This window comes from Chelon labrosus, assembly GCF_963514085.1.
Source record: "Chelon labrosus genome assembly, chromosome: 18".
NCBI classification, from domain to species: Eukaryota; Metazoa; Chordata; class Actinopteri; order Mugiliformes; family Mugilidae; genus Chelon; species Chelon labrosus.
In genome coordinates, this window is record NC_140351.1 from 25,585,445 (window position 1) to 25,613,073 (window position 27,629).

General features: G+C 40.8%; 4 protein-coding genes across 9 annotated transcripts in view; all 4 read right to left on the reverse strand.

Moving 5' to 3' along the window:
* Nucleotides 1–517: 517 nt before the first annotated feature.
* Nucleotides 518–8,392, reverse strand: slc7a14b (solute carrier family 7 member 14b). The gene is made up of 7 exons (XM_084565953.1): nt 8,072–8,392; nt 5,665–5,901; nt 5,343–5,560; nt 5,039–5,185; nt 3,268–3,476; nt 2,397–3,181; nt 518–1,199 (listed from the first exon to the last, which is right to left on the reverse strand). The coding sequence occupies exons 1-7, from the start codon at nt 8,367–8,369 to the stop codon at nt 805–807; spliced, it is 2,289 nt and encodes a 762-aa protein (XP_084422079.1). The 5' UTR covers nt 8,370–8,392; the 3' UTR covers nt 518–804.
* Nucleotides 8,393–12,050: 3,658 nt separating this feature from the next.
* rpl22l1 (ribosomal protein L22-like 1) lies at nt 12,051–13,805 on the reverse strand. Its single transcript, XM_084566448.1, has 4 exons — nt 13,761–13,805; nt 12,715–12,828; nt 12,425–12,546; nt 12,051–12,260 (listed from the first exon to the last, which is right to left on the reverse strand). The coding sequence occupies exons 1-4, from the start codon at nt 13,767–13,769 to the stop codon at nt 12,116–12,118; spliced, it is 390 nt and encodes a 129-aa protein (XP_084422574.1). The 5' UTR covers nt 13,770–13,805; the 3' UTR covers nt 12,051–12,115.
* Nucleotides 13,806–15,530: 1,725 nt separating this feature from the next.
* eif5a (eukaryotic translation initiation factor 5A) lies at nt 15,531–21,246 on the reverse strand. The gene is made up of 5 exons (XM_084566021.1): nt 21,228–21,246; nt 19,615–19,802; nt 18,782–18,886; nt 16,882–17,013; nt 15,531–16,681 (listed from the first exon to the last, which is right to left on the reverse strand). Exons 2-5 carry the CDS (start codon nt 19,780–19,782, stop codon nt 16,616–16,618), a joined length of 471 nt encoding a protein of 156 aa, XP_084422147.1. The 5' UTR covers nt 19,783–19,802; nt 21,228–21,246; the 3' UTR covers nt 15,531–16,615.
* A 932-nt stretch (nt 21,247–22,178) lies between these two features.
* tnikb (TRAF2 and NCK interacting kinase b) overlaps nt 22,179–27,629 on the reverse strand; it is a 60,730-nt gene continuing 55,279 nt past the window's right edge. For 3 of the 6 annotated variants that reach the window (XM_084565625.1, XM_084565626.1, XM_084565628.1), the window contains one exon: nt 22,179–26,866. In XM_084565625.1, the coding sequence (XP_084421751.1) occupies nt 26,783–26,866 (84 nt within the window). In that variant the 3' untranslated portion in view covers nt 22,179–26,782. The remainder of the gene's footprint in view (nt 26,867–27,629) is intronic. The other 3 variants (XM_084565627.1, XM_084565624.1, XM_084565623.1) reach the window with 1 other exon arrangement.

Sequence of the window (27,629 nt, forward strand, 5' to 3'; positions counted from 1 at the left end):
TCAAAGTGCAGGCCTACTTGTGGTTCCTAGAATTTTAAAAGTAGAATGGGAGAGCCTTCAGCTATTCGGCTCCTCTCCTGTGGAACCAGCTCCCAGTTTGGTTTTGGGAGGCAGACAACCTCTCAACTTTTATGGTTGGGCTAAAGACTTTCCTTTTTGATAATGCTTATAGTTAGGGCTGGACTGAACCATCTCTTAGTTATGCTGCTATAGGCCTAGGCAGCTGGGAGACAATGCACCAAGCACAATTCTCTAATTTCTTATCTATTACTACTCATGCAATTCTGTGGTACTATTTGTATAACATAACTAACTGCTGCGTGTCCCTATCTTCAGGCCCGGTTTTAGATCGGATTTTGTTCTTGAGACATCTTGAGACTTGTTATTGATGCTATATAAATAAAACTGAATTGAACTGAATAGTAATATTTAATAATTTATTCATGATTTTTGGGGGTCCCCTGGAAACATTTCTATTTCTGTATTTGTTAGTGTTGTAGTGTGCATATCATAACGAAGGTCATGCCCCTTTGATACGAAGCAATTGTCCCCTTACAGTGGGAATGTCAGAATTATAAATGAGTTTTCAGACAAATATGCAACCTATAGGTTTCTGTCACTGTCAGGTTGTTGGTATGTGGGTGCTGGGGGGAAGTACCAAACCTCCTTCTGCTATTATCCAATTCCACTTTTCACAAAATCCTCCATGCTGAGCAGACCACGGGATGTGTTCACTGTTATATAAGTTGTATTCAGGATTCAGGATTAATTCAGTTTTTGAGAGCTGCAAAACATTAAACCTATTCAGTCTTCATCTTCATCATCAAAGCCATAATTGGTCTTTCCTCTGGACCTACTGCCTCTGCTAAAATACTGGGTTCCTGCTCCAGACTGATATCCATTCTGGTCACCATCATCCTCGTACTGGCTTTGCTGCTGTTCTCCGTCTTGGTCCTCGTACTGGTCCTGCAGTTGGTTCTGGTTTTGCTGCTGCTGCTGGTGTCCCCTCTCCTCTGGTGCAGACCAACCCTGGTAGGGTCTCTCGTCCTGTTCCTGGGGGTAGAGGTCATCATCGGGGGAGAAGGTGTCATCCAGGTGGTCATTGTACCCCTGGTAGGAGCTGGCGTGGGCCTGCTGCTCTCGGGCATTCAGCTCCAGCGTGCTGTGCCACACTCCATAAAATCCGTAGATCAGCAGACCTGAGAACGGACACACACTGATAAAAGACTGCCCAGAGAGCTATCAGCCTTCATGAGTTTCAGATGAAGGAAAACATCTGCCAACCAGCTGCAGATATAAGTCCAACCAGGGCTCTAACATAAAGTTTGTCAGTCTGTGGTTTGTTTCAAGGGAAACCTGGTGACTCAAACTAAATTGACTCACTATATTACAAACTAAATATAAACCTGGTACAAAAAAAGCTACTGAAACCATGTGTAAAAACCAGATGTGCATTTAAAGGATTGACTCATAAAATGTTTTTTCTTTTCTCTTTTTTCAGAAAACTACAATAAATCATGACTAATACTGATATTATAACCATTTCCACATATGATTTTAGTTTTTATCATATCTGATTAGGCAATAATGGCAATTTAATTACCACAATTTTCAATGTTTTAGAACAAATATTCATTGTATTTGGAACATTTCAAACATTTCTGTTATTTTGGTTTTATTTTCCCCATGCAGGACTTTTTTCATTATGTTTTTATTTTGCCTTGTGGAGGGAAAAGCATTTCTGTCCTGGCTCAGGCAAAGAAAGACGTATTTTTAAGTTTAAAAATATTAATCAGATTAGACTGAGATTAATTAAATTTGAAAAGTGTGCAATGTATATGTGCATCGTGAAATGTATTACAGTAACGACTGAAGTAAATTACAATATACTGCTGTATCATATTTGATCTACAACTTTCATCACAATTTTACTACAAACATAAGTATTAAGCAATTGTAGATTGCTTAAATAAAGTGAATATTTATACTGAAATATCAGTAACAACGTATGACATTCTTAAATATCCCTCTCAAAATTAGCACAGCAGGGGGCAGTTTTTTGGGAAGTATTGGTTCTGTGGGTCGTGCATAGGTCTCAGAAACTTGGTGTTGGCATTACAGGTTTAACAATGGGTTAAAAATGAACTTACTGTTGAAAAGTGATGTTAAAATGCAGGCTGACACAGTGAAAATGCCTACTGGTGCTAAATAAATAAAGGTTACATTGAATAAACTCCTTAATTAGTGACCATGGTATAATAGTTATAAAGCACTCTGAGATGTTACAATATAGAAAAAGAACTCCTCCTTGGTGATCCATTATTTTTATATCAAGATATTTTTTAGTAATGCGGCATTTCAAACTATAATCGATAAACATGATGGTGTGAACTCACCTATGAGGCACCAGATGGTGAACCTGGCCCAGGTGAGTGGAGACAATTTAAGCATGAGGTAGCTGTTGACCAGTATGGCTGCTGCAGGGACAAATGGTACACATGGTGCCATGTAGGGCAGGCTGCGTGTGCTCTCTGGCTGTTGTATTATCATAATCAAAAGCTTCACCATGGACCCCACCATAAGAGTAGCCATCAGGCCTGAAAACACCGCCCCGGCTCCTGTGCCCTGCTCCACGCCAAATATGACTGTAGACCAGAGGAGGAAGGACATGAGGAAGAGGAGGAGGGTGCATCTGGTCACTATGCGGCCAGTGGCAGGGGTGGGCCGTGCTGACGCATTAGGCATTCCCAACCTCAGCCGCAGGGTGTAGTAATGACCTCCCAGAAGCCTTTTCAGCAGTGAGGCGTCGCCTATGTGGAAATCAGAGTCATCCCCCTCTCCCTCCATCCTGCCAGCATGGTAAGAAGATGACCCATCAGTGTCTGAGCCTCCGATCAGGATCTGGTCATCTTTGGTGGGGATATCTCCACTGTCCTGATGCTTCAGGCTGTCCAAGTCCCCCTCACTGTTAAAATGGTGTGTGTCGGTCTGTTCGTCAGGCTGGTAGCGTAGTAAGAGCACACACACACTGACCAGGGTATAAGCCAGCAGCGTGCCAATGGACATCATTTCTATTAGGTCCCTGAGGCTCACCAGCAGAGCCAGGATACCTGCCAGGCACCCAGACACCAAACACGCCACTGCCGGAGTGTGTGTGAGTGCAGACACGTGTGACAGGAACCTTCAAATACAGATGCAAAAATTAAGAATGATCACTTGCTAAAAGTCCTTGCTGTGTGTGTGTTTGTGTGCCTCAGGCCTCCTCACCTGAACAGCAGTCCATCCTGGGCCATGGCATAGATGATCCTGGGCATCGGAAAGAGGGATCCCAGCAGAGAAACAGTAAGTCCGGCTATAGAGCCAACAGCCACAGTGTACTTCCCCCACGTGAAGCCATGCACGGCGAACATCTCCATGAGAGGAGCCGAGCCATCGATCAGGTTGTAGGGAACCATGAGAGTCAGGATTATGCTCACCTGCAGAGAGGAAAGATGTGGAGGGACTATTATTGTTTAGCAGTTTCCATGCTCCTGGACTCAAAGGCAACACCGACCACTTAAAAGTAGGAAAACGCTTGAGTCTTATCTCCTTCTATGCACAAATTCACAGGTGCTACATATCTGCTCCTATTTGTTATGTTTTGATGCATTTTGTAAAGCATTAAATAATAATGTGGCTGAGGGTCAAGCTACACTGCCTGGCCAAAAAAAAGTCGCCACCTGGATTTAACTAAGCAAATAGGTATGGGCCTCCTATTGGATAATTACTGCATGGGTGATTATCTTTCAGCTGGCAACAAGTTATTTTACCCCAACAGATGCAATGAGTAGCTTCTCATCTCTTAAACAATCATGTCTAAAGACACATCCCGTGGTCGTGGAAAAGATGGTAGTCTGTTTGAGAAGAGTCAAATCAGTGGCATGCATCAAGCAGAGAAAACATCTAAGGAGATTGTAGAAACTACTAAAATTGTGTTAAGAACTGTCCAACACATTATTAAAAACTGGAAGGATAGTGGGGAACCATCGTCTTTGAAGAAGAAATGTGGCCGGAAAAAATCCTGATTGATCGTGATCGGAGATCACTTAAACGTTTGGTGAAATCAAATCAAAGAAAAACAACAGTAGAACTCAGGGCTATGTTTAATAGTGAAAGTAAGAGCATTTCCACATATACAGTGTGAAAGGAACTCAAGGGATTGGGACTGAACAGCTGTGTAGCCTTAAGAAAACCACTAATCAGTGAGGCTAACTGGAAAAAAAAGGCTTCACTTTGCTAGTGAGCATAAAGATTGGACTCTGGAGCAATGGAAGAAGGTCATGTGGTCTGATGTGTCCAGATTTACCCTGTTCCAGAGTGATGGGGGCATCAGGATAAGAAGAGAGGCAGATGAAGTGATGCACCCATCATGCCTAGTGTCTACTGTACAAGCCTGTGGGTGCAGTGCTATGATCTGGGGTTGCTGCAGTTGGTCAGGTCTAGAGTGTGTGACCTTTTTTTTTTTTTTTTGGTGGCAACTTTCTTTTTGGCCAGGAAGTGTATATTTGAAGCTCTGTGAGGTGAATAGGTTGACAGGAAAGCCTCCCTAGGTTATGCAGTTAGCAAAAGGGACATCCCAGACAGCTAATTTCTGTGTTCCCTTCCACTCAGAATGAAACAAACGTTTTACCTTTGTGTCCCTGCATTTCTTCAACTGAGGAGAAGAGTGCAAAGTTAACATGACCCTTAAAACAGCTACTGGCTCAGTAGGTAGAGCGGGTTGTCCACGAACCAGAGGGTTAGGGGTTTGATGGTATGTGACATGCCCAAGCAATACTCAAGTCCTTGTGTGAGTGAATCGGCATATGCGTCTGTGACTGCAAAGCACATTGAGTACCAATAGGTAGAAAAGTGCTATATAAAAACAAGGCCACTTACTATTTACCATTTATTCCATATCTGCTGGAAAATATATGTTCAGCAGAATAAGCATTTTTCTGTTTAGGTAAAAGGCTTAACTTTGCTTTGAATAAAAGCATAAACATACACATGTACTGACCGATACGTAGGCAGTGAGGCAGGTGACCAGTGAGGCAGTGATGGCGTAAGGGATGGAGGTTTTGGGGTTTTTCGCCTCCTCTCCTGTCGTTGCGATAATGTCGAAGCCTATGAAGGCGTAGAAACAAGTCGCTGCACCTTGCATCACCTGAACATGAACAACAAGTTACTGAAGATTTACAATATATTTGAGATTATCTAATGCTTTTTTGCACATGGACCTAAGGAACTGTTGTCACCCTCTTATTATTTCATATCAGTTTGAAGATTTGAACAAGTGACTGTTGAGTATTATAATATCTCACCCCTGACCAGCCGTATGGCAGGAATTTGCCACCACCCCAGTTGCTGGCAGAGAGGAAGAAGAGTCCGGCAATAATCATGAAGATCCAAACGACCAGGTTGACGACGTTCAGGATGTTGTTGAAGCCCACAGAGTTTCGCACACCAAGGGCGATAATCACCGTGACCAGAAGGGCAATGAACAGGGCCAGCAGGTCGGGGTACGTGTCCTCACCTTTACCTGAGACAAACAGAGACACAGCAGTTCAAAGACATACCAACTCTGAAGCCAGAAATCATTTCATGTAAACATTTCAGAACTTTGAGTGAAGAAGATGGTCTGACCGAGTCCTCTGAGCGTGCCCAGGTGTGTTATCATGTAGTTACTGATGCTGTGATTGGCCAGAGAGTCGAACATGCTGCTGAGAGCTGAAGCCCCGGCTGCAGTGCCGATCAGGTATTCCAGGATCAGGTTCCAACCGATGAAAAACGCCACGAACTCCCCAACTGTCACATAACTGTAAGTGTAGGCCGAGCCCGTTGTTTTGGGGACGCGGACACCAAACTCAGCATAACACACCCCTACAAGGAAAACACACACACACATTAATTATATTTCCAGAAGTATTTGCTCATCTGCCTTTACACGCATATGAACTTAAGTGACATCCCATTCTTAATCCATAGGGTTTAATATGACGTCGGCCCACCCTTTGCAGTTATAACAGCTTCAACTCTTCTGGGAAGGCTTTCCACAAGGTTAAGGAGTGTGTTTATGGGAATTTTTGACCATTCTTCCAGAAGTGCATTTGTGAGGTCAGACACTGATGTTGGACGAGAAGGCCTGGCTCGCAGTCTGCTCTGTTTCATCCCCAAGGTGTCGGGTTGAGGTCAGGACTCTGTGCAGGCCAGTCTTCCACACCAAACTTGCTCATCCATGTCTTTATGGACCTTGCTTTGTGCACTGGTGGGCAGTCATGTTGGAACAGGAAGGGGCCATCTCTAAACTCTGCCCACAAAGTTGGGAGCATGGAATTGTCCAAAACCTCTTGATATGCTGAAGCTTTCAGAGTTCCTTCCACTGGAACTATGGGGCCAAGCCCAGCTCCTGAAAAACAACCCCACACCATAATCCCCCCTGCACCAAACTTGGCACAGTACAATCAGACAAGTACCGTTCTCCTGGCAACTGCCAAACCCAGATTCGCCCATCAAGTTGCCTGATGGTGAAGCGTGATTCGTCACTCCAGAGGACGTGTCTCCACTGCTCTAGAGTCCAGTAACGGTGTGATTTACACCACTGCATCCAACGCTTTGCATTGCACTTGGTGATGTATGTCTTGGATGCAGCTGCTTGGCCATGGAAACCCATTACTTGAAGCTCTCTACACACTGTTCTTGAGCTAATCTGAAGGCCACATGAAGTTTGGAGGTCTGTAGCCATTGACTCTGCAGAAAGTTGGCGACCTCTGTGCACTATGCACCTCAACATCCGCTGACCCCGCTCTGTCATTTAACGTGGCCTGCCACTTCATGGCTGAGTTGCTGTCGTTCCCAATCACTTCCACTTTGTTATAATCCCATAAAAGTGATTGGAACACATGAATTCAATTATTTGGATGGGTGAGCGAATACTTTTGGCAATATAGTGTATACATGTACTGTATAGTCACTGTAAAATGTGGCCATGATTGTGTAGCTGGATATGAAACTTTTCATAAGGTGCATTTTGATTTGCTTTGGAAAAAATGAGTGAGGGGACTTGTAGTCAAACCTCAAGTTTTGGGTATTTTCATGCTTTCAGAGGCATTCAGGGGTGGTTGATAAAGTCTGAGATGTGGACATCAAATGTGCTAGTAAGATGCTATAGAGTAAGAATGTACAATATATAAAATGTTGTAAAGAAAGAGAAGGAAGACTCCAAAAAGTCTGATGTTTCTTCATCCATCCACCTACCCCGACCATCATCCTTGTATTCTTGTGAAGTCCTCCTTTGTTTTTGTGACTGTGTCCATGAATATGCATATGGTTTTGAGGTATTTATGGACACATTTAATGGTGAACGTAACTAAGAGTTAGTAAAGGCATTTTCTATCAGAGTCAGTAAAGCCATAATGCTTTTATTCATGCTGCCTTTATCAGAAGGCTGCAGCATATTTTTGATCATGTCAGAGAAAGAACATACTGTAAGTACAGTATTTGAGTAAACGTGCTTTCCTTGTGTTGGCAAATAAATAAATAAGTAAATAAAACCTTTCCTCTGGGACTGCGTGAAAGGGAATGAATCCTCTGGAAGAAGCGAGTAAGTATACCTTCTATATTTGTTGAAGCGGTTAATGATGTCTCATATGATAACTACAGGTCATTAAATTTAGAAAACATATACAGTATGGGGCTGCTGTTTTTTTTTAATATTATTGTAAAGCCCTTTATTGAATTATGTCATCTATAACTACAGTTTTAATTATTAACAAACAGGTATTCTAAGCTTTTACCTGATCGGTAAAGCATTACTAACTTATTTATTGACACTTAGTGAAGCCTTTCATTCAAGTTAATGTGTTAATGGTGAGTGAATCACAAAATAACATTACACTCAATCATGAAATGAAGGGACACAAGAAAGAGAAAGAGAAAAATAATTGTGCTATCTAGGTGTGATAGAGTAAGGATCAACAATATAAAAAATGCTTTAAAGGAAGCATGGAAAGTTAATGAGTGCATTACTTGAGTTACTCTCTTGAGCTCTTACCTGACAATATGGATGCAACTGCTGCAATAATGAACGACAGGATTACTCCTGGCCCAGCCATCGCCTTCGCAACCAAGCCAGCAACCACGTACATGCCCGTGCCGACGCAGCTGCCCACCCCGAGTGACACCAGGTCCACGGTGGTCAGCACCTTAGCCAGCCCAACTGTAGACCCCTCTGCCAGCTCGGTGAGGTCGGAGTTGTGAACCATGGACCCCACGGGTTTGGTCCGCAGGAGGCGGGAGTACATGTTATACCAGGTGTCGCCGAGAGACAACCGACCCAGCCACGCCGCCATCACTACACCTGAATATGACCTGCTATATGTCCTTTCTGCTGCCACTGCCTCTATAATTTCTTCATCATGCGCCTCCTATAGAACCTGCCTTCTCAGGTTTGTCCCATGAAACTGAAATCCACACAGCAAGCCAAGACTGTGGAAAAAGGAGGAACAAAAATTAGGATACGTTACTGAAGTACTTCTGTCTGAATGATAGGGTAGACGGCTCTCTGATGTGACATGTAAAAGGCCCTCTGCCCTCCTAGAGACTCCCAGACACTGTTTGTAATCATTTTAAGTCTCTTAGTGGCAATTTTCTATCACTTAGTGTCTTTCTTAGGTCATTTGGTGTCTATTTCACTGTATGTTATGTCTGTTTGCAGTGATTTTTATGATCTTGCATTTTGTAGATGTTTCTTCTGTTGCATCTCTTTAAGGCTGTTTTAAGAGTCTCTGACCCAGGAGCCTAAGTTGTTTGGAGCCCCTGAGTCAGAGCTCGTTCAGTGATGTATGCCATCTGCTGTTCTCCTCACTCACTAGAGCAAGACTCCCTCTTTGAAAGTTTAATGAAGCCCAAGGATCCACTTTCACCATGGAAAAGTTCGACCATGGAAGCTAACTGAATCTTTTACCTGAATCTTTAACCTGTTACTTCACACACAACAGTCAATGTCAACAGTCAACATGTGTATTGAGAACAACTCCTGACCAACATCATCAGATTGAAATTAAGAGATTGAAGACATTTGTGGCCTTCACAAACAAAAGAAACATCCCAAATGCAGTTCAAAGATGCCTGAGTACACAGGTAATACACTCACTTGTTCCCTGTCTCCAGGCAGAGGTTGAAGCCTTAGTTTGTCCTCTGCAAAACTGCAGGAGATGGTGTTGAGAGGGGACGGCAGCATTAAATCATTCAGACCTGCTAGTATGTGACTGAGCTGATAAAATATTCAACACCTGAGAGAGAGCAGGGGAGTGTCCATGCAGCATGATTCATTCAGAGGTGTGTTTGAGCTGATGTTTGTTTCTGTTTGGGTGCATGGCTGGGAAATGACCAGGTGTGTGTTGGTGTGTCTAACATTATCTTAGAAACCTGCAGAAGGTTGAGCCCAGTTTTTAAGCTGGCATTGGTTTAATAAAAGCAAAGACACACACAATAGCTACAAAGAGACTAAAAACAATTGCACTTAATTGCAAAAAGCTACAAAACAAATACAAATGACTACAAAGTGTCGTAAAACAACTTCAACAAACTACAAAGACATACAAAACAATTATACCTAACTAAAGGATAAACCAAATCATTACAAACCACTACAAAGAGACACAAAACAACTACAGATAACTACAAAAAGACTCAAAACAACTAAAACTAACTACAGAGACAAAAGCAACTACACCTACCTAGACAACTACAATGAGATGTAAAATAACTAGAGACATAAACAAGGACAACAATGAGTTGAAAAGATATTTAGAAACACAAAATGTCACAAATTAGACAGATCAACAACTGTCCAACATTCTATGGGGAACATTTCTATCTGTCCATCATGTTCCAGCCTTTACTTACGTGTTGGCACTGATGATGGAGTCATCCACCTGTCAATCCAATATTTCAAATCTAACAGGGAATCCAAAGTTTCTGCAGCTGCGGTATGAGCCACAAAGACTGGCCACCCTGTATAGGTTAGTATCTGCATGTATGTGATGTATTGTTATTGTAACCTGGTGGTAATCTAATATACAGAGTCGGATTACAGTGTTACGTGCAGACACAGTTACATGACAGTCTAAAATAGGACACCCCAATACTATCCTCTTTGAAGGTTTGAGTGTGTTAACTTCACTGTCATTCAGTTTGCAGAACTGGACCAGTATATTTTGCATTATTTATGTATTCATGAGGCTTCTGGAAACTTTTTCCATTAGATTCAGGGATTCTGTCAACTGTCTGGCACCCACTGAACCAAAGAGTATTTTATTTGAGTAAATCCTACGATTTGGAGATATTGTTCTTATCTGATGGCTTTCGTTATAAGTTATTTACTCTTCTTTTGTTAATGCAATTGTATGAGCTCCATTTGTAATAAAACCCAGTAACTGAATTCTCGCATAAAGATGTGAGACGCCAACAGCTGCTGCTGACTGCAGAGCATCTTGAAGGTGGACGCATTCCTGAGGCTGCGAGCTTTATACACAACAGATGACAGAACGGGAGTGAATCCAGAGGTACTGACAGAAAGAGCAGAAGCACAGCAAAACATCAATTTTCTGTTTAAGGGAAAGAATAATTATTTCATTGGCAGTTTGAAGGAGTTCATACAGAAGCAAAGACCTGGAGGTGGTGGACAATGACCTGGTCCTACCAGTCCAAACCTGCATAAGGGGAAAAATATTTTTTTGCTGTTGTGTGTAGTTTGCTGTTCTCTTCTCTCTTTTCTGTCTCTACCAGGCTGGCCTTAGGCAGATGGGTCCCTCCATATGAGCTGGGTTCTGCTCAAGGTTTCTTCCTGTTAAAAGGGAGTTTTTCCTTGCCACCGTTGCCTTCAGGCTTGCTCTGGGGGTTTCAGGCCGGGTTTTTGTAAAGCGTCTTGAGACGATTTGTATTGTTATTGACGCTATATAAATAAAATTGAAATTGAATTGAAACACAGAAAAATGTGGACCAATGTGCAGTCCTACAGTAAAACATTATTCCCTCATCAATTTTTGTTTTTTTTCACTTGGAAAATTACAACTCCCACAATGCTTTGTTTCTGTTTAATTTTCTCCAGTGAGAGAGAGCAGGCCCCTGAGCAAAGATTCTTCAGTCTTTTATGGGGGACACAAGATGAACACAAACTATATGGCTGCTCATCTCTCTGTTGTCCTTTTTTATTTGAGCAATAATTCTGTGTCCCTGGACACATTTTGCATCTCTTTTGTGGTCATTTTAATGTGTTTACCTTGTTTTACGTGCATCTGCAGTTTTTCCCCATCTTCATTCATTTCATTTGGGGCTTCAACTCATTTTGTGTACGTAGTCAGCTGTCTATCAGTATCATTTTATTAGACTGATGCTGTTTATTGAGTGTGTTGATTTGCTGCACCACCTGGTGGACGTTTAGTGAACGGCTTTAAAAGCTGCAGGAAAATGGATTAAACACCTACAGGTTTAAGAGGTACACAATTTCTACAAAAAACTAAGCAGTAGAACTTCCATATAGGAACAATCTCCTTTGAACCTTTGAAATGGACTTCATTAGTTTTAGTTAAGCGTACTTAATAAACAGGCAAGTCGGGGTAAGCAGCAGCTGGGTAAATTATCCAATCAAACACCTTGAGGAGCACATAATGGATTTAAGCAATTATTTCTCTAAATGGATAAATTAACTTTACTATTTTCTAAGAGTTTAAGCCCCCCCATCTGCTTCTGCAGTTAAAATTTTAGAACTTTATTTCAAAATTTTAGGATCAGTTTTTGTGGTCTTATTTCAGTTTCTCAGGTATCTACTGCTCACTTACCAGTGCATTAGAACACAAGCATTTAGAAAGCATTCTAGTATAACAGTCCTCCATTAAACTGAAACTAGAGCTGTATGTATACACTATATGAAGTACCACAATATTGCTGTGCAGACATTGCACTTCCTCTCTTTCTATGCATTATATATTTTTCCCTGTACCGAACAACAAAAACCCAAGACAAACAAGATCTTTGTCAAGATTTATTTGTCTGCTGTCACACACACACAGCTGTGGTGCTCTGATGCGGATCTTTACTCGTCTGCCTCCGATTCCTCATCGTCCTGACTGATCTGGAAGTACCGCAGCTCGTACGTCTCCTTGTCGGATGCCACCACTCGCAGCCAGTCACGGAGGTTGTTCTTTTTCAGGTATTTCTTTGTCAAATACTTCAGATACCTGGTGGGGGAGCAGGTGGGTGTTTTTGAATTTGTAATGCACCAAAGGAAAATGCATGATTCTTAGTGAACAGTTGTACCCACAGAATTAACAGAGTTTAGTTTCAAGTGTAGGCTACATCCTTGCAAACGTTTGTCAAGTGAAAGACCCGAATCTCTCCTCACCTTTTGGAGAACTGCTTCTCAGACGTGACGTTGATCTTGTTCTTCATGCGGCCAACCTGGACAATGTTACCCAGATTCCCCGTCTTTCCGTTGACCTTGATCCTTTCTTTTAGGAAGGTTTCCTATCGGAAAGAGCATAGTAATGCACTAGGGAAGAGAACCCTAGTAAATGGGGAGCTAGGGAAGGGCACCCTAGTCCGGAAACAGGGTCAGCTACTTAAAAGAGCGCTAAATTAACCCTTTAAGGTAAATACAATTACAGCTAAGTGTTGTCTACACCAAAGACTTACAAAGTTGGCCGAGTCCAGGATCCCGTCCTCCACGGGGTGAGTCAGGTCCAGAGTGAACTTCCATGCAGCTCCTTTTTTAGATTTCTTGCCAACTGCTGATCTCTTCTGTTTGATCTGTCATGGAAATCAGTATGCATTAATCTCTTATTTAAACATATTTGTTTTTATGTTTACATGGCCCCTTATAATTAAACTTTATTTTATCTCACAGTAAATTTAAGAGCGCTCTTTGAAAGAACCGCCAGCTTCTGTCTCGTTATCCAATTCCTTCTCCTCTGTACTCCCTTGGTATTCCACTAGCTCTTCAGTATTATGCAAAACATTTTAGTTTACAGAAACTTCCAGCAGATTAATCTGAAATAAAAATTAGACATTAAATAAAATATATCCTATCCTGTATTCCAGTAAAGCTCACTTATCTCATAGATCTTAAAAACACATTTGTCCATTTAATATAACGTTTTTGAAATTATATCTGTAAAACCTGTACTAAATAGTCGATTATTGTCTTGACAATTTAAATTATGAACGTTTAACAATAAGGAAATCATTTCCAGAGAAATTAACCAGAACGTAAATTTATAAAATCTTTCATAAGTAAAACTCATTAACAACTACTAAGGCCAAGTATACACTGTCGATTACAGTGAGATGTTCATTTATCTCCTAATATTACGTAAATAATTTGCTGCCAACAGAAGGTTAGTTCATGTAAGTTTGGCCGAATTGTTTAATGGATTCTAAACTACACAGACTGTAAAACATAAACCAAGTACAACGCAGAGCGGGACAAAACCTTCATATGTCATTTAACACATTATTTCTATGGAGTCCAGTCTCCCAATGAATGGAACACGTGTCAGAAGCCGACTACAAGCTAATGCTAACACTGCTTGCTTCGAAGTCACATCCCTTAAAAAAGCACTACAGGGTTTGAGTTCTAAGTCTACTGATAATACGTTACTTTTATTTTAAGATACAATTAAGTCAATAACAAAAGATTTAGTTTAAACTGAGTAATTTCTGAATTACCGGGACGGACTTACCGGCGCCATCTTGACAGTTCAGAGAGGAAAGAGAGAACCGGACGTGACGCAGTTGTGAAGTTTGCGCGCCTCCTGGAACGCCCATGCCTATCTATGGTCACCTCAGCCTATCGCTGAAGTAAACGCAAGAATACTTAAAACGTCTCGAGCCAACGACTTGTGTGCACCCTGGTGGCACTATAAGACTCATAGTTATTTCTTCTGGACTTGTTTTAAGTGCTCAACATGCGACACCAAGAGTTACAATAATATTTCACAACTATTGAGGCTAAAAACAAATTATTTCAGAGTTGTAATTCTGCTTGTTGTCACCTTGTTGAAGCAGAAGCTGTCTGTGTGGGATAATACAAGTCTAAAGGTCAACTGCAGCTCAAACACACCCTGATAATAAACCTGCTGAGCCTGGCCAATCATTGACAACCCTTCACACACACGCGTGCACACACACACACAAACAGAAAGAGAGGCCTGGGCCTCATCTGTAGCTGCATTTGTATTAACACAAAGAGGAAATGAAATCCCTCATGATGAGTCAGAGAAACCTAAACTGGTCTGGTGGGTATGGAGAGACAGAAAAAACATGCATCCTTTAATTTATTCCCTTCTTTGAGGTTCATTGTGTGGCTCATGAGTGCAGATATGCAGGCGGGTGCATGATTCATCTTCACAGTGCAGATTGAGGCAGGGCGTGTCTACTCTTGCCACAATTTAAAATGAAGCAACAAGCACTGAAAGAAAATACACTGCCTGGTCAAAAAAAAAAAGTCACCACCTGGATTAAACTAAGCAAATAGGTACAAGCCTCCTATTGGATAATTTCTGCATGGGCGATAATATTTCAGCTGGAAACAAAATTATTTAACCCTAATTGCTTCTCATTTCTTAAACAACCATGTCGAAAGACACATCCCGTGGTCGTTGAAAAGATGTTACGTCTGTTTGAGAAGCGTCAAATCATTGGCATGCATCAAGCAGAGAAAATATCTAAGGAGATTGAAAAACTACTAAAATTAGGTTAACTGCCCAATGTTTTATTACAAACCGGAAGGACAGTGGGCAACCATCGTCATCTAGGAAGAAATGTGGTCGGAAAAATCACTTAAACGTTTGGTGAAATCAAATGGAAGAAAAACAACAGAACTCAAGGCTATGTTTAATAACCCACCTGGATTCTCAATTTAGTTACAAACGGTCCCTTTAATTCTGATTAATAAATTAAAACCAGTAGTTTTTTTCTCTAATAAAAGGGTATATGAAGTTGGTTGCAGCATATTCATTCACATTTGACAAGTTTTGTATCTATATACATTTATTAAGTGACAACTACTTTGGACATACAATAATGCAACTAGGGTGGCAGTGATGTGGTGGTTAGCATTGATGCCTAACAGCAAGATGGCTCTGGGTTGGAATTCATTGGCCAACTGGGGCTTTTCTGTGTGGGGTTTGCACATTCTCCCTGTGTCTGCAAGGGTTCTCTCCAGGTACTCCGGCTTCCTCCCACTGTCCAAAGACATGCTGGTTAGATTAATTGGTGATTCTAAATTGGCCGTAGGTTTCAGAGGGATGAAAACAACTTGCAAATAAGGTTAAACACCAGCTGCTTAAAGTTAATCATGTCTTAAAATGTATAAACCTTACTTTAGATTTGAGCAACCAAAAATAGAGAATTTAAATACCTCTGCAAGAACTGAGGTGCTGCTTTATAACTGACCACCTTATGTGACAACCTGTAATTCATGTACTTTAGAGACAGAAAACCAGACATAATTTGCAGTTTTTGTCCATTTGTTTCATCGTTTTATTTTGCCATCTCCAGTCAGGTGACAAAGGCCTCGAGTGAACAAAAAAGTTTGCAACTCTACCACCCTCCCCAACCTGATCGAGTCCCTCAAAAGAAAACGCACACCTCACTGCAAGCCGCCTCCCACATTTTGGAGGCCCACACCGCTACACACTCATGCCTCTTAAAACGAAATAGAACACTCCTTTTGTATTGGGGGATGGCCAGGGCAGCGGGGACGAGCCCGACTGCCCCGGTGGACGAGGGGTGTGAGTGAAGACCCTCACGCCCCTCGAACTTCTACACAGACAAGAGACTGGCATCACGAGGGTAAATCACTGAAGTTTCTGTTTTTGAGGGGGAGGAGGGAGGAAAAAAAAATAAAAAATCTCTTTTCTTGGTTTTAGAGCTTTTACATGCTGGGGTGGACCTCAAGTGCTTTTAAGTGCTAGCCACCACCAATCCCAGGGATTAGGAGAAACAACCTTGTCGAACCTCAATCCACGCAGGAACCAGAGCAAGGACCATGCTGGAAAGCGTTATGGCTGCTAGGGACGACCTAAACCAGAATTCTGTATATACAGGGGCAACCCTCCCTACCCAACATTTTAACAACTCAAAACTGCCCCCCGCCCCTTCCCTCTAAAAGGCTTTAGACTCGCTATATTCATTCTAAAGAATATAAAAAAATAATCATACAAAAGCTGAATCCCGTTGTTATTTAAACATTCAGGAATGTGAGTGGCAAAACCAACACTTTAAAGGCAAAAATAAGCAGGAATGAGCAACTGATCATTATTTTTGAAGTTGTTTTATATAAAGTAGATTGTTACCAAACAAAACCTCAGTGATCAGGCAGAGGACCACGCAGCAAGCTGCAATGGAACATTCCCAACAGCAATGGAAAAGAGAAACGAAAGGGGAGAGAAAAAATAAAAGATCAATGATGAGAAATCACAACAGAATGATTGAGGTTGTCTGTGAAGGCCGACACTTTGGTGACAGAACCAATGAGAATGCAAGAGACTGGTTGTGGGTGGTGCTTGTTGCCCGGGCAGCAAAGTCTGTCTCCCTATTTGCTGGCCAAGACCTTGGTAGCGACAGCACATTCCTCCCCCATGGCACTGATCACGGTGACCTGCAGAGAGCACACAACGTGTTCGAGTCAATCATCTGAAACTTAAAACATACAGCCTGTACCCCTCATATTCCCTGTGAAACTTTCTCCTATGACTCAACACTCTGAATATTTCCTACTTACAGTGACGACCTGAATTTATGATCAATAGATCAAGGTGGAATCAAGAATTTCTGGCGTAATAATGGTGCTGCACTTACCATGAATTCATCGCCAGCTTCAAACTTTGCCTCGATTTCTTTCCCGATTTCATTTTCAGGGACACGCAGGTCCTCTCTGATGTCGCCATTGTCGCTCATCAAGGACATGTAGCTCTCATTGATGTTAACCAACTGGGGAAGAGACAAGAGAACTCGTCAGTGATGACTCTTGACATCAAAAGGCACACAATCTGTGAAGCTTCCGAGACACGGGTTATGGTTTATCCAAAAAACTAATCTGAAACAAAAGCACCGGGACTCTTGGGGTGTCTTGAATACATTTCATCCAAGTTCTGTGGGCACAGATGCTCCTACAAAGATGAAACATCTTGAAGAAAACCCAAAGTGTTTATAAATGTGCCCTTTGTTTCAGGTCACCACATTGTTATTTGCCAAAATCATATTCCAGGTGTCCTAGTTTTTATAAATCATAGCATCAACTTTTACAGCTTTATGAAAAGGAATATACTTGTATTTCCATCCTTCTGGGTCACCTCTTGAGGTAACGAAGAAGTGTGTTGGCAGTCAAGCATCCACTATCACCTCTTAAGTATCTCTTTACAGCTTATGCATATTCAGCCTCCTACCCCTTCAACCTTCTATTAGTTATTTTTTTTAAAACCAACTACAGTTTTAGTATTAGTAGTAATAGTTGGTTATCTACTTTCCCTGTTGTAACACCTTAATTTCCCTACAAGGATAAATAAAGTCCTATCTTATAAAACTATTATCAAACTTTTTTTGGTAGATCTTTTTAGATCACACAGTATATGCAGGGGAGAAGTAGTACTGGATTTTCCTCAATCTGTCGTAAAATAGAAGTTTAACTTCTACACAGTTTTTTGTCTGAACAATAACAAAGAAAAATCTAAATTCCTACAGAAGCTCTAAAGCTGGCTATTAGAGTACTATTGATATACACTGATCTGGCATAACATTACGTCCCCCTGCCTAATATTATATAGGTCGAGTGCCTCAAACAGTTGTGACTCATCAGAAAGGACATGGGCCTGAGGGTGTCCTGTGGTATCTGGCAACAGATACCACAGGACTGTCAGGCTACATCGTTCTGGGTTGGCGGCTGCCATCAAGGAGCGTCATTGCTATGGTAATCGTTATTTACTTCTCCTGTCAGTGGTTTTAATGTTGTGGCTGATCAGTGTAAAGCCTCATTTGTTTGCAGCTTAAATATCAGTGGACTCCAAATACAATAGATACAGGCAGAATTTGGAAATTTTGGTACAAAAACAGGTAAATTAAGCAGATTAAGACATTTTAACCAACGCTGATTTGTTGTACTCGGCACATCAATGTTCATTATTTAGTATCGTCTAGATTGGATAGGTTCTCACCCCCAAGAATCAGGAACCCTCATTTTTCATGGCATTTTATGATTTGTGGTTTTAAAGGACAGGAAACAGGTGTAAAATGCCAATTCAAATGAGTACTTGCAGTCTCTGTCAGAAGGACACAGACCTCAGACATCCTTGAAAAGGTAAATATACCTATAGAATATTTATTTGAGTTGTCCCACAACATGTTACCTCAAACAAACACAAATTGCCAAATGTAACTCCATCTTTGTGGATGCTCAACGTCGATGCAGATGCACCAATTAGCTAAAAACAAATGATAACGGTGTATCCTCAAAACAAAATACTCATTAGATTTAGCTGAAAAGACTGTCTTGCGATACAAAAGACTGATTCTTTTAACAGTAAAAGATTAAACATGGATAACTTTACCAAGAAAAGCTAGAATGCGTTTAAACTTTAAGAAGAAATTAAATTAGTGTTATAGCACAGACGACCACAGTAACAAGTCCCTTCTAAGTGCATCCTTTGACTGTAGTGACACTCCTGTGATAGAAAGTTCCAGAAATGTTTGAATCGTATCATACCTGATAGTCTATCCTCTTGATGGAGGGAACATCCATGTTGTGGGTGGATGGGCACATATCTTCATACTTCTTGTTGGTGAAGATGTCAATACCAACAAGGTTAACCTATGGGACAAATGTTAATATGGTTTTAAGTAAAACTGTTAATTCAATTGTTTCCCCTCCACATTTAACTTCAATTGCATTCTGAAATGGGATGTATGTAAAAAGATTGATAAAAATTTGTTAACTGACTTTTATTCAAAGATTTTTATTGACAATGCTCTCAATGGAACATACAGAAGAATCAAAAAAGTGTCTCTCACCATAAAATTAACATTAGATATAAAATGACAAAAGAATATAAAAACAACTTATGTACACAGTGGCTGCAGTATAATAGCTTGTTGAATGTACTCACAGCAGTGCAAATGTACAATAAGGTGCAGGACAGATTAAATTCAATATTTAAGAAGGAATCAAATATTAAACTGGTGAAAAGGATTCCCCTGGACAAGGAAGCAGATGTGGTGGAATTCCTATAAAACACTACAGAATTGTACTAACTTATTGTGTTTTTAAACAAAATAAGAGATGATAGTTTTCAAAATGCACTAAAATGCCCATTTACAATGACCAAGTGGAGGACAAAGTACTTGTGGGAGGACAGTAGCGTTTAAAGAACTCCGCATTACCAAAATACAATAGTTCAGATCAGACTGGTTCAAAAACTGAGACCCACAAGTCCTGAACTGAGCCACAGGTTTCATCTGACACTTTCCGAACTCCCAACTTCAGAGTGGTTTTTGTTTTGATTTTGGTTCCACAAAACTTGCTTTAAAGGATAACTTTACCTTGGCATGCCCGTGCTTGCCGGTCTTGGAGGTGGACATCTCCACAATCTTGCAGGGACGTCCCTTCAACACCACATAGCCGTTCTTACGCAGAGCAGAGCACTGCATGGGGTAGGTGGCGGAGGCGCCAGACTCGCCAGTCGTGAAGTCAAGATCGGGATCTGCCATCGTGCTTTCGGTCAGGGGCGCTGCAGGGGACATTCACAGATCAATTATCGTGCTACCATACACTGGGGATTGTTAATTAGCTGCAAGCTGATGCAGCCAAGACAAAATTTGGACAAGAATGTAAAGTAAGGAAATGCTTTAAATTGTTATTTTTAGTTATTTTGTAGGCATCCTTTAATTTGACTTTATGAATAACCCTTCTGTGTTTATATGAAAGATGCCATGATTAAAACGTAGACAGACGTAATTATCACATTTATTAGAAAATAGTGGAATAGTGGTACAGTGGAACCACACAAGAAACTAATGGGATTTATACCCAGTACACCACAAACATCCACATCTTTTTTTAGTTAAGATTCAGGGCCCATCCGTAAATTTAAATATATTTCTACTTTTTCCATATATTTTTTTTTTTTTTTTTTTTTAACTCTAGTGAGTTAATTTATTGGTCCTCGTCCTGGCTTTGCTTGGTTCCGTTGCAGCCTTTCTATGGCCCCAGTGCGGCGGTGCTACTTTTACGTTGATATCGCGAGACTTCGATTAAGGAAATGTGCAAGGAAATGTCCTCATCATCCGTCCGGCAAATTAATTTAAGTTTCTTCTAAATGACATACGATACATCTGTGATATGGGAAACTTTATCATGAAAGAACGAACAACTACACCGGCTCAGCACGCGAATGGACGGCTGCGCCACTTACTAATCCTACCGCTGCAGTATTATTTATGTGAGCGAACATTACCTTTAGCATAAATAATTGTAACCAACATTTGGCAAATTGATACTTAAAAAAAAAACGTCGGCAACACACTGGAGATAAATTAAAATTCATCCTCGTAGATTAGGAAGGGAATTTCAACACATTAGTGCAAACTCCACAATAGCTGGCCTGGAGTTTACAAGTGCAACAGCGCCCGATAACGGTACAAAGCCAACAACGGTTTTACCGACAATAGGAAATGAATTTATTTCATTTACAATTATTAGGGCGAGCTTATGTTGCAGCAAGGTTTGAATGTGGCCAACATGAGCTGCTGCTGCTTCAACAACAGCGAGGACCGTTATCCTGTCTGTGAGAGCAGGGGCGATGCTAGCCATGCTAGCCGTCCATTCAGCTCAGTCCAAATAAAAGCACAGATTGACGCTCCGTCGACAGCGGCTGGTTGAATTGACGTTTAATTTGATTCAGTTGGGAAGGATTGGGTCTTCGGGAGACACACACGGTTGATTTTGGTTGTAGGTTGAAATAAGCGCAAACACGCGCAGAGAATGACAAGCGACTTCCACCGACCGCGCCGCCGAAGGCCGCATGTCCCTTTGAGTCAGTCTGGTAATGCTAGATAGAACATGGACACCCACACCCTGCCACCGACTACACCAACGGAGAAATAAAATAACTACTCCCGCGGCTGCCCAAACCACTACGTAACTACTTTAGTACCCAGGAGTCCGTTATCGGTTCACTTTCAGCCCGTTAAAGTCCTCCGTTTATCCCCCCCAAGGCACAAACACGCGCCATGCCACACTTACCTTCCAAGAAAAAGAGGACCGAAAGTGCGCAGGCGCGGCCAACTTTACTGCAGCATCCGTAGAGGAAGAGGGGCGGGGGAGGGGGGCGGGCGTTTATGCTTTCCGGTGGCAGCCTGGCAAAAAGGGATGCCAGGTATGAGGCAAACATGGCAACCTGGCAGCTCACTGATTCCCTCATGTGGGCAGCGGAGAGCCGAACCGCAGCATTAGGTTCCATTAAGCCAGGATCACAGTATCAATACAAACAGTTATATGTTTTAATTAAACCGGACTGAATTAAACACTAAAGTGTATCTATTATTTAGCCCAGCCCACTAACTAAAATGTCAGAATAATAGGAACATGTGTTGATTCAGTTGTTCTACAAACCACAGCCTCCTCAATGAAAACACAGCTGAGTCAACAGCTCTCTGTTATTAGAAACTAATGCTGAATACCAGAACCTTCATGAAGACAAGAAAACGTTTCATCCTGGTCTTCAGTTCTAAATGTCTGGTGGGGAATTTAGTTTTTTAATTGTAACAGTCTGGGGGGTGTCCACCTGAAACTTACTTGATTAAGGGCTGTTAAACCCAATAATCACCTGAAATCGAGTCTGGGAGCGTTCATAACGTGTGTTCATAAAATACTGAACAACAGCAAAAGAAGACCACATGTGTTTTATGTCCTATGTACAGTTAGAGTGAAGAATGAAAGTTGTTTAGTGAACTTTGAAAATATGCTGATAAAACTGCATTCAAAAAAGAAAAACACAAATGTGAATATACCAAGTTGGAATGGTAGCATTCAATATACTTCAGTGAACTGATTATTCATTTCTTTATGTAATAATAATTCTCAGAACATGACGGTACAGTATTTAGTCCTGTGCACCTGACTGAAGCCTTTCTGTGTGGAGAGTGCATGTTCTCCCTGTAGCTTTGGATTTCTTCAGGTGCTCTGGTTACTGCCCAGAGTCCAAAGACATGCATGTTAGAGTAATAGCTGCAACCTGCAGGCTCAGTTATCCCCAGAATAGTCTCGTCAGAAGAGTCTGGTAACACTCCATTTGAATTTAATTATTTAATATTTCATTGTTTCAGCCAGTACAGAGAAAATGAAGAATAACAACATCTGCATTCAAACAAAAAGGAGCAGGAAGTGGAGCTGAATTTGTTTCCAACAAAATGGCTGCCATCGGAGAAGAGAGATATTTAGATTCCACAGCTGAGTCTGTTGTAAAAGGTATTGTCAGCGAAAAAAATTAACAATGATTAAGGTATTTCTTGTCAGGTATACATCATACAATTTGTTGCTCTGATTGTCTGTTGAGAAACAATACTTCTGCATGCAATAGAATAGTCCAACATTGGTTGAAATATGTCCAAGCTTGGTGTAATTACTCAGTTCTTCTGAAAGTCATGAGTCTGGTAACATTTAGATCAGACCAATACATTTACGTGCCATAATTGCACTAATATAACAGTCCTGCATTAAATCTTGTCTTCATGAAGGTTCTGCTTTTCAGCATTAGTTTCTAATAATTGAGAGAGCTGTTGTTTCAAATGTGTTTTCATTTTGGAGGCTGTGGTTTGTAGTACTATTTAATTTTATTGTGTTGTGACAACACATGTTCCTATTATTTTGATTTAGCACCAGATTTTGACATTTTAGTCAGTGGGCTAGGCTAAATAACAGAAACACTTTACTGTTTAATTCAACACAGTTTAACAGCACTGCAAACTACATCCTCCAAAATGATCATTCAGTTCAATTGTTACCTTGATGCTGTTTCAACATCAACTGAACATTAGAACATTCATGAAGCAGAATTTTGTGAAGGACTGTTAAAATACATTTACTAGTGTACCTAATAAACTGGCAAGTGAGTGTATAATTCTTGTTTGAGTAAACATCCTGTTGTTAGCATGTAGCTCAAATTATTGCTGTAATAACAACTAAAATTATTACAAAAATTGATTATTTATTGACAGATACATTTACAAAATCAGATATATAGAAAGAAAAAGTACTTTGTTTTGTCAAGTGAAAATCTCCTGTACATGTTAAAAAGTTTGCAGGAACTTATTCTTCAGATACACTTATTTTTGTTAACATGTTTGTTAACAGTTGTTAACTGTATAGAAGTTTTTGGTTTCTCTATGTCACGGTGCAGGTGAACCTTGTTGTAAAAACCAGGTGTGAAGAAAGAGAGCAGAGCAGGTTTTGTTGCTGTACAGGGAGAGGACATTTATTGTAGAATTCCGAACATCACAGATGTGTGTCACCAGACTGAGGTTTCTTTGACTGATTCCAGTGATTCAGACGGGGTGAAAACATACACTCACATGCATGTCACACACCTGTGCAGACACCTGTTCATCCACACACTCGAACACACAAAGGCTGGCAGCCATACATACGTTCACAGTCTTGATACGTACAAAAATCGAAATACAAATACAAATAATACCACAATAAAAACATTGTATTTCTTTTAGAAATTCTTATAGCTATGTTCTCTATTCTGTAGAAAGACAACTAAGCTTTAATAAGTGAACATTATTTTTGTCTTTCTCTAAATGATTAGTAAGATATCATCATAACGAAAATTCTTACAGTATATATATCTTTTAATCTATGGTTCCCCAAACTCACGCTGCCTCCTGACCTTTATTCACAGGGTGTTGATCAGCGCTAACATCCTGCACATGTAAAAGGCTTCAGCTGGCCTTAAAGCGGCATCACTTACATCCATCGCATTCTTTAAGATCAGCGAACAATAAAGAAATATCTAGTAAAAGACAAAGCAGTTTCCTCCCACAAACACCAGCGTTTACAGTCAAAGAAGTGACACTCCTGCTCTCTCTCCTTATAAGCTGCTCTCAGTGTGAGCATCAAAATAAAAGAACTTGGATGGTAAATGTTTCATTCTCCAGTGTTCAGTCTTGATCAGCTAAGCCAGCTCAGTGTTGTGAGAGATTCTCACCCTCCAAAAGCGTATTGCCTCAAAAGTACCATTCAAAACAATTGACAACAGGTAAAACATGTATGTCCCCATGCAAAATGCACTACAAAATAAACTACTGAGAAAAGGTGTTAAACCAAGCCTCTGAGTTAATCCTTGCTTACCTAGTTGCTCAGAAAAACTCCAATCTGACAGAAACTACAGAACAGACAGATTTACAGAGGTATGACCCAGAATAAAAGCAAGACTGTTATATTTTTCTCCCCTGCTTTGCAAGTCTGTCCTTTACATCAAAGTGAGTATTTACACAAGTGCAGCACACACGGAACAGCGTGGACAATAAAAAAAAAATTTAAAAAAAGGTGGTGAGAACAAAGAGCAGCTAAAGTAAAAATGTCCAGAATTCGCTAATTACTCTACAGCCAAGTCCTTCTTGTGAAAAACGATGTGGAGATTTTGTTAGTGTGTTGCTGTTGCAGCAATAGTACAATATCTACATCCTTCCTTCCCCCGCCAGAAACATGCCAGGATAATGCAGCCATCAAAGTCGACTGTGAAGCATCTGCATGCGTAAAATTTCCCGTTTTCCTTGTCCCTGACTCTCCCAGTGGGAAGAGACAGAAGGTGTTTCGACAGCAGCAGCACTCGAAATGAGTATTCACACTGTAAGCAACATCGTCATTGAGTCACAGCTGCTCCACCCAGATCCCGCAGATACTAGACTGTTCAAGGTCAATGCATTTTTGCTGATACGTTTTTGCTTTAAGAAGGAAATGTGCAAAGAAGCCATCCTTAAGTTTTTGCTACAAGACATCAGTCTAGAAAACATCTACTCAGAATCAGTCTACTATTCATCAGGAGTCATTAATTACATATAGACCTTTTCCACACTAAGCCAGGTTATTTTGAAATTGTCGTTTCCACATTTGTGTTTTCGTCAGAAGAAGATAAAGTATCTTCTGAAGGGCTTTTTCAGTTTTAATTGATTTGATTTAATTGGTTATGATCTGAGTCAAACAGAGTGCAAAAAAACAAAGAGTGCAAACTGATGCACGTTATCATTTCATGTCATCCGGCTGCAGAGTTTTCACTTCTTGAAAATTAAATCCCAACAAAAATTCTGTGGGGGACTTTCAGATTTGCCCTGTTCGGGATTAAAGCAAAGATCTTTTGGTCCAATAAGATCGGGTGAGCTTTATGCGCTTGAATTTGTTTACAACAAAATGTCAGGAAGCCAAACATTTCAATTCCGCTATTGAGTCTGTAGGAAACGATATTGATAGTTAACAACAATAAAGAAATTTATCGAGAAGTATACATCACGTAATTTGTTGTCACTGTATCAGTCAGACACAGAGTCTGGTAACAAGCCATCTGATGTAGAGATAAAAATACCTCTGCATACAACTGGATAGTCCTTCAATCAATCAGTCATGTAGTTGTATGTCACTGTTACTCTTCTGTCCATCACCACATAAAGCCCCCCTAAATGATTTGATTGCCCCGACAGATCTTTGCTGGAGCATAATCAGTTCCCAACAGGGAGACTCCAGACCAACTTTCCACCACAAAAAGGAATGGGGGTAGGAAAGTTGGTTTTGCTTTCAGGCTAAACACGCCCCATAATAAAATCCAAATGGTGGTCCTAAATGTGTATTCCCATTGGTCGCATTGTAGCACCACTCACATTGAGATTTCATTAAGTGTTTAAGTGGATGTGTTTGATCTCTTGCAGGAAATAAAATTAAATTTCTGGACTGACAGACTTCATCAGGTTTCTCTCATCGATTGTCAATTTTCATGTGGCACAGTCTGAAGTCAGCGTTTACAGAAACTTATTTTCAAATCAAGCAGGCTTGGTGTGGATGTTCTGTGGAATGATTCAGATTCAGTTTAATCAGACCACAGTAAAATTAGTCTTACTGGCTTTGCGAGGTGAATCTAAGCACTTCTGCACCTATTGCTGCTACCTTAATAACCAGTCCACTATACTCACTACAACAACAGACCACAGTATAAGATAAACACCTGCATCACCGCCAGCAGCCTACCAAAATACTCGCAATGTGAACAGCCTGTAAGAAATTCATTGATGTGCTACAAAATAACTTCTCCAAAGCTCCCCACTGAGTCAAACAGGGAGGTCAAAGGCTTCTCGGCATGTCCTTTAAAGTCTCCAGATTAACCATCAGCCCAGTCGAACAGTGCACAAGGAAGGAGAAGGCATCGTCTGCTGACAGTAGTATGTGGAATCACTTGGCTCAGCAGGCAGTGACGCCATTCACTGGGCCTGGAGCGCCCCCTACAGGTGGAGGTATTGATGTGGGGGTCACGCTCCTGTGGTCCAGATGCAAATCACTTGTTCAGCAGCTTGTTGTTTCCTCCACAAACACACACACACACACACACACACACACACACAAACACACACTCTGTCCTCTCGTCATCCCTCCCTCCTGTTGGTGGCCAATGTTCAGGGTGAAGAAGAGTAGGGTAGTGGGTCGAAGGAGATCAAAGTGTTACCAGTTCATCATGGAGCTTCTGTTGAGAGTCATGAAGAAGACTTGGCTGCTGCCTCCAGAACGCACCGAAGCAAAGAAAACCTGCAGGAAAAGGACAACATCAGCCTCAAATGTGTTTCGGGTTTATTCCAGTAGACATGACTCTATTTACACTGACTACAATTTACTGAAAATTAACTAATGAAAAACAGACATTGCTTTTATACTGTGGTTCAACAGAATAATTAAAAAAAAAACTGGCCTTGACAAAAATGATGGTACCCTTAACATAACATTTTTTAGCACAACTGCTTGAGGCAATCACTGTAATCAAGTGACTTTTTGTAACTCTGAATGAGACTTCTGGACATGTTGACAGGTATTTTAGCCCACTCCTTGTGCAAACTGCTTCAGCTGTCTCAGGTTTGAAGGGTGCCTTCTCCAGACTGCATGTTTCAGCTCCATCCACAGATGTTAAATAGGATTTAGATCAGGGCTCATAGAAGGAAACTTCATAATATTCCAATGCCTATGCCTTGATAGTCTTGAGATTTCATTGCAGCCTACACAGACTCAACCCCCTCAAATTATTTCCAATCTTTTCTAGGGGTACCATCATTTTTGTCCGGACCAGTTTCATTAGTTTGTTTTTTAAAAAGATTCTGTTGAACCACAATTCAAAATCTATGTCTTGATTTTCAGTAAATTTTCATTCATTATTACTTTTGTCAGTTTCAAGGTATTTCAGTGACCATCATGAGTTTTTCTTTCTTTAATGGAAGGTACCAACAATTTTGTCCACGTGTGTAGCTACAAAAAAACTGCAAAACTGTGCAAACACTGTTGCTTTCAGTCTGTATATCTG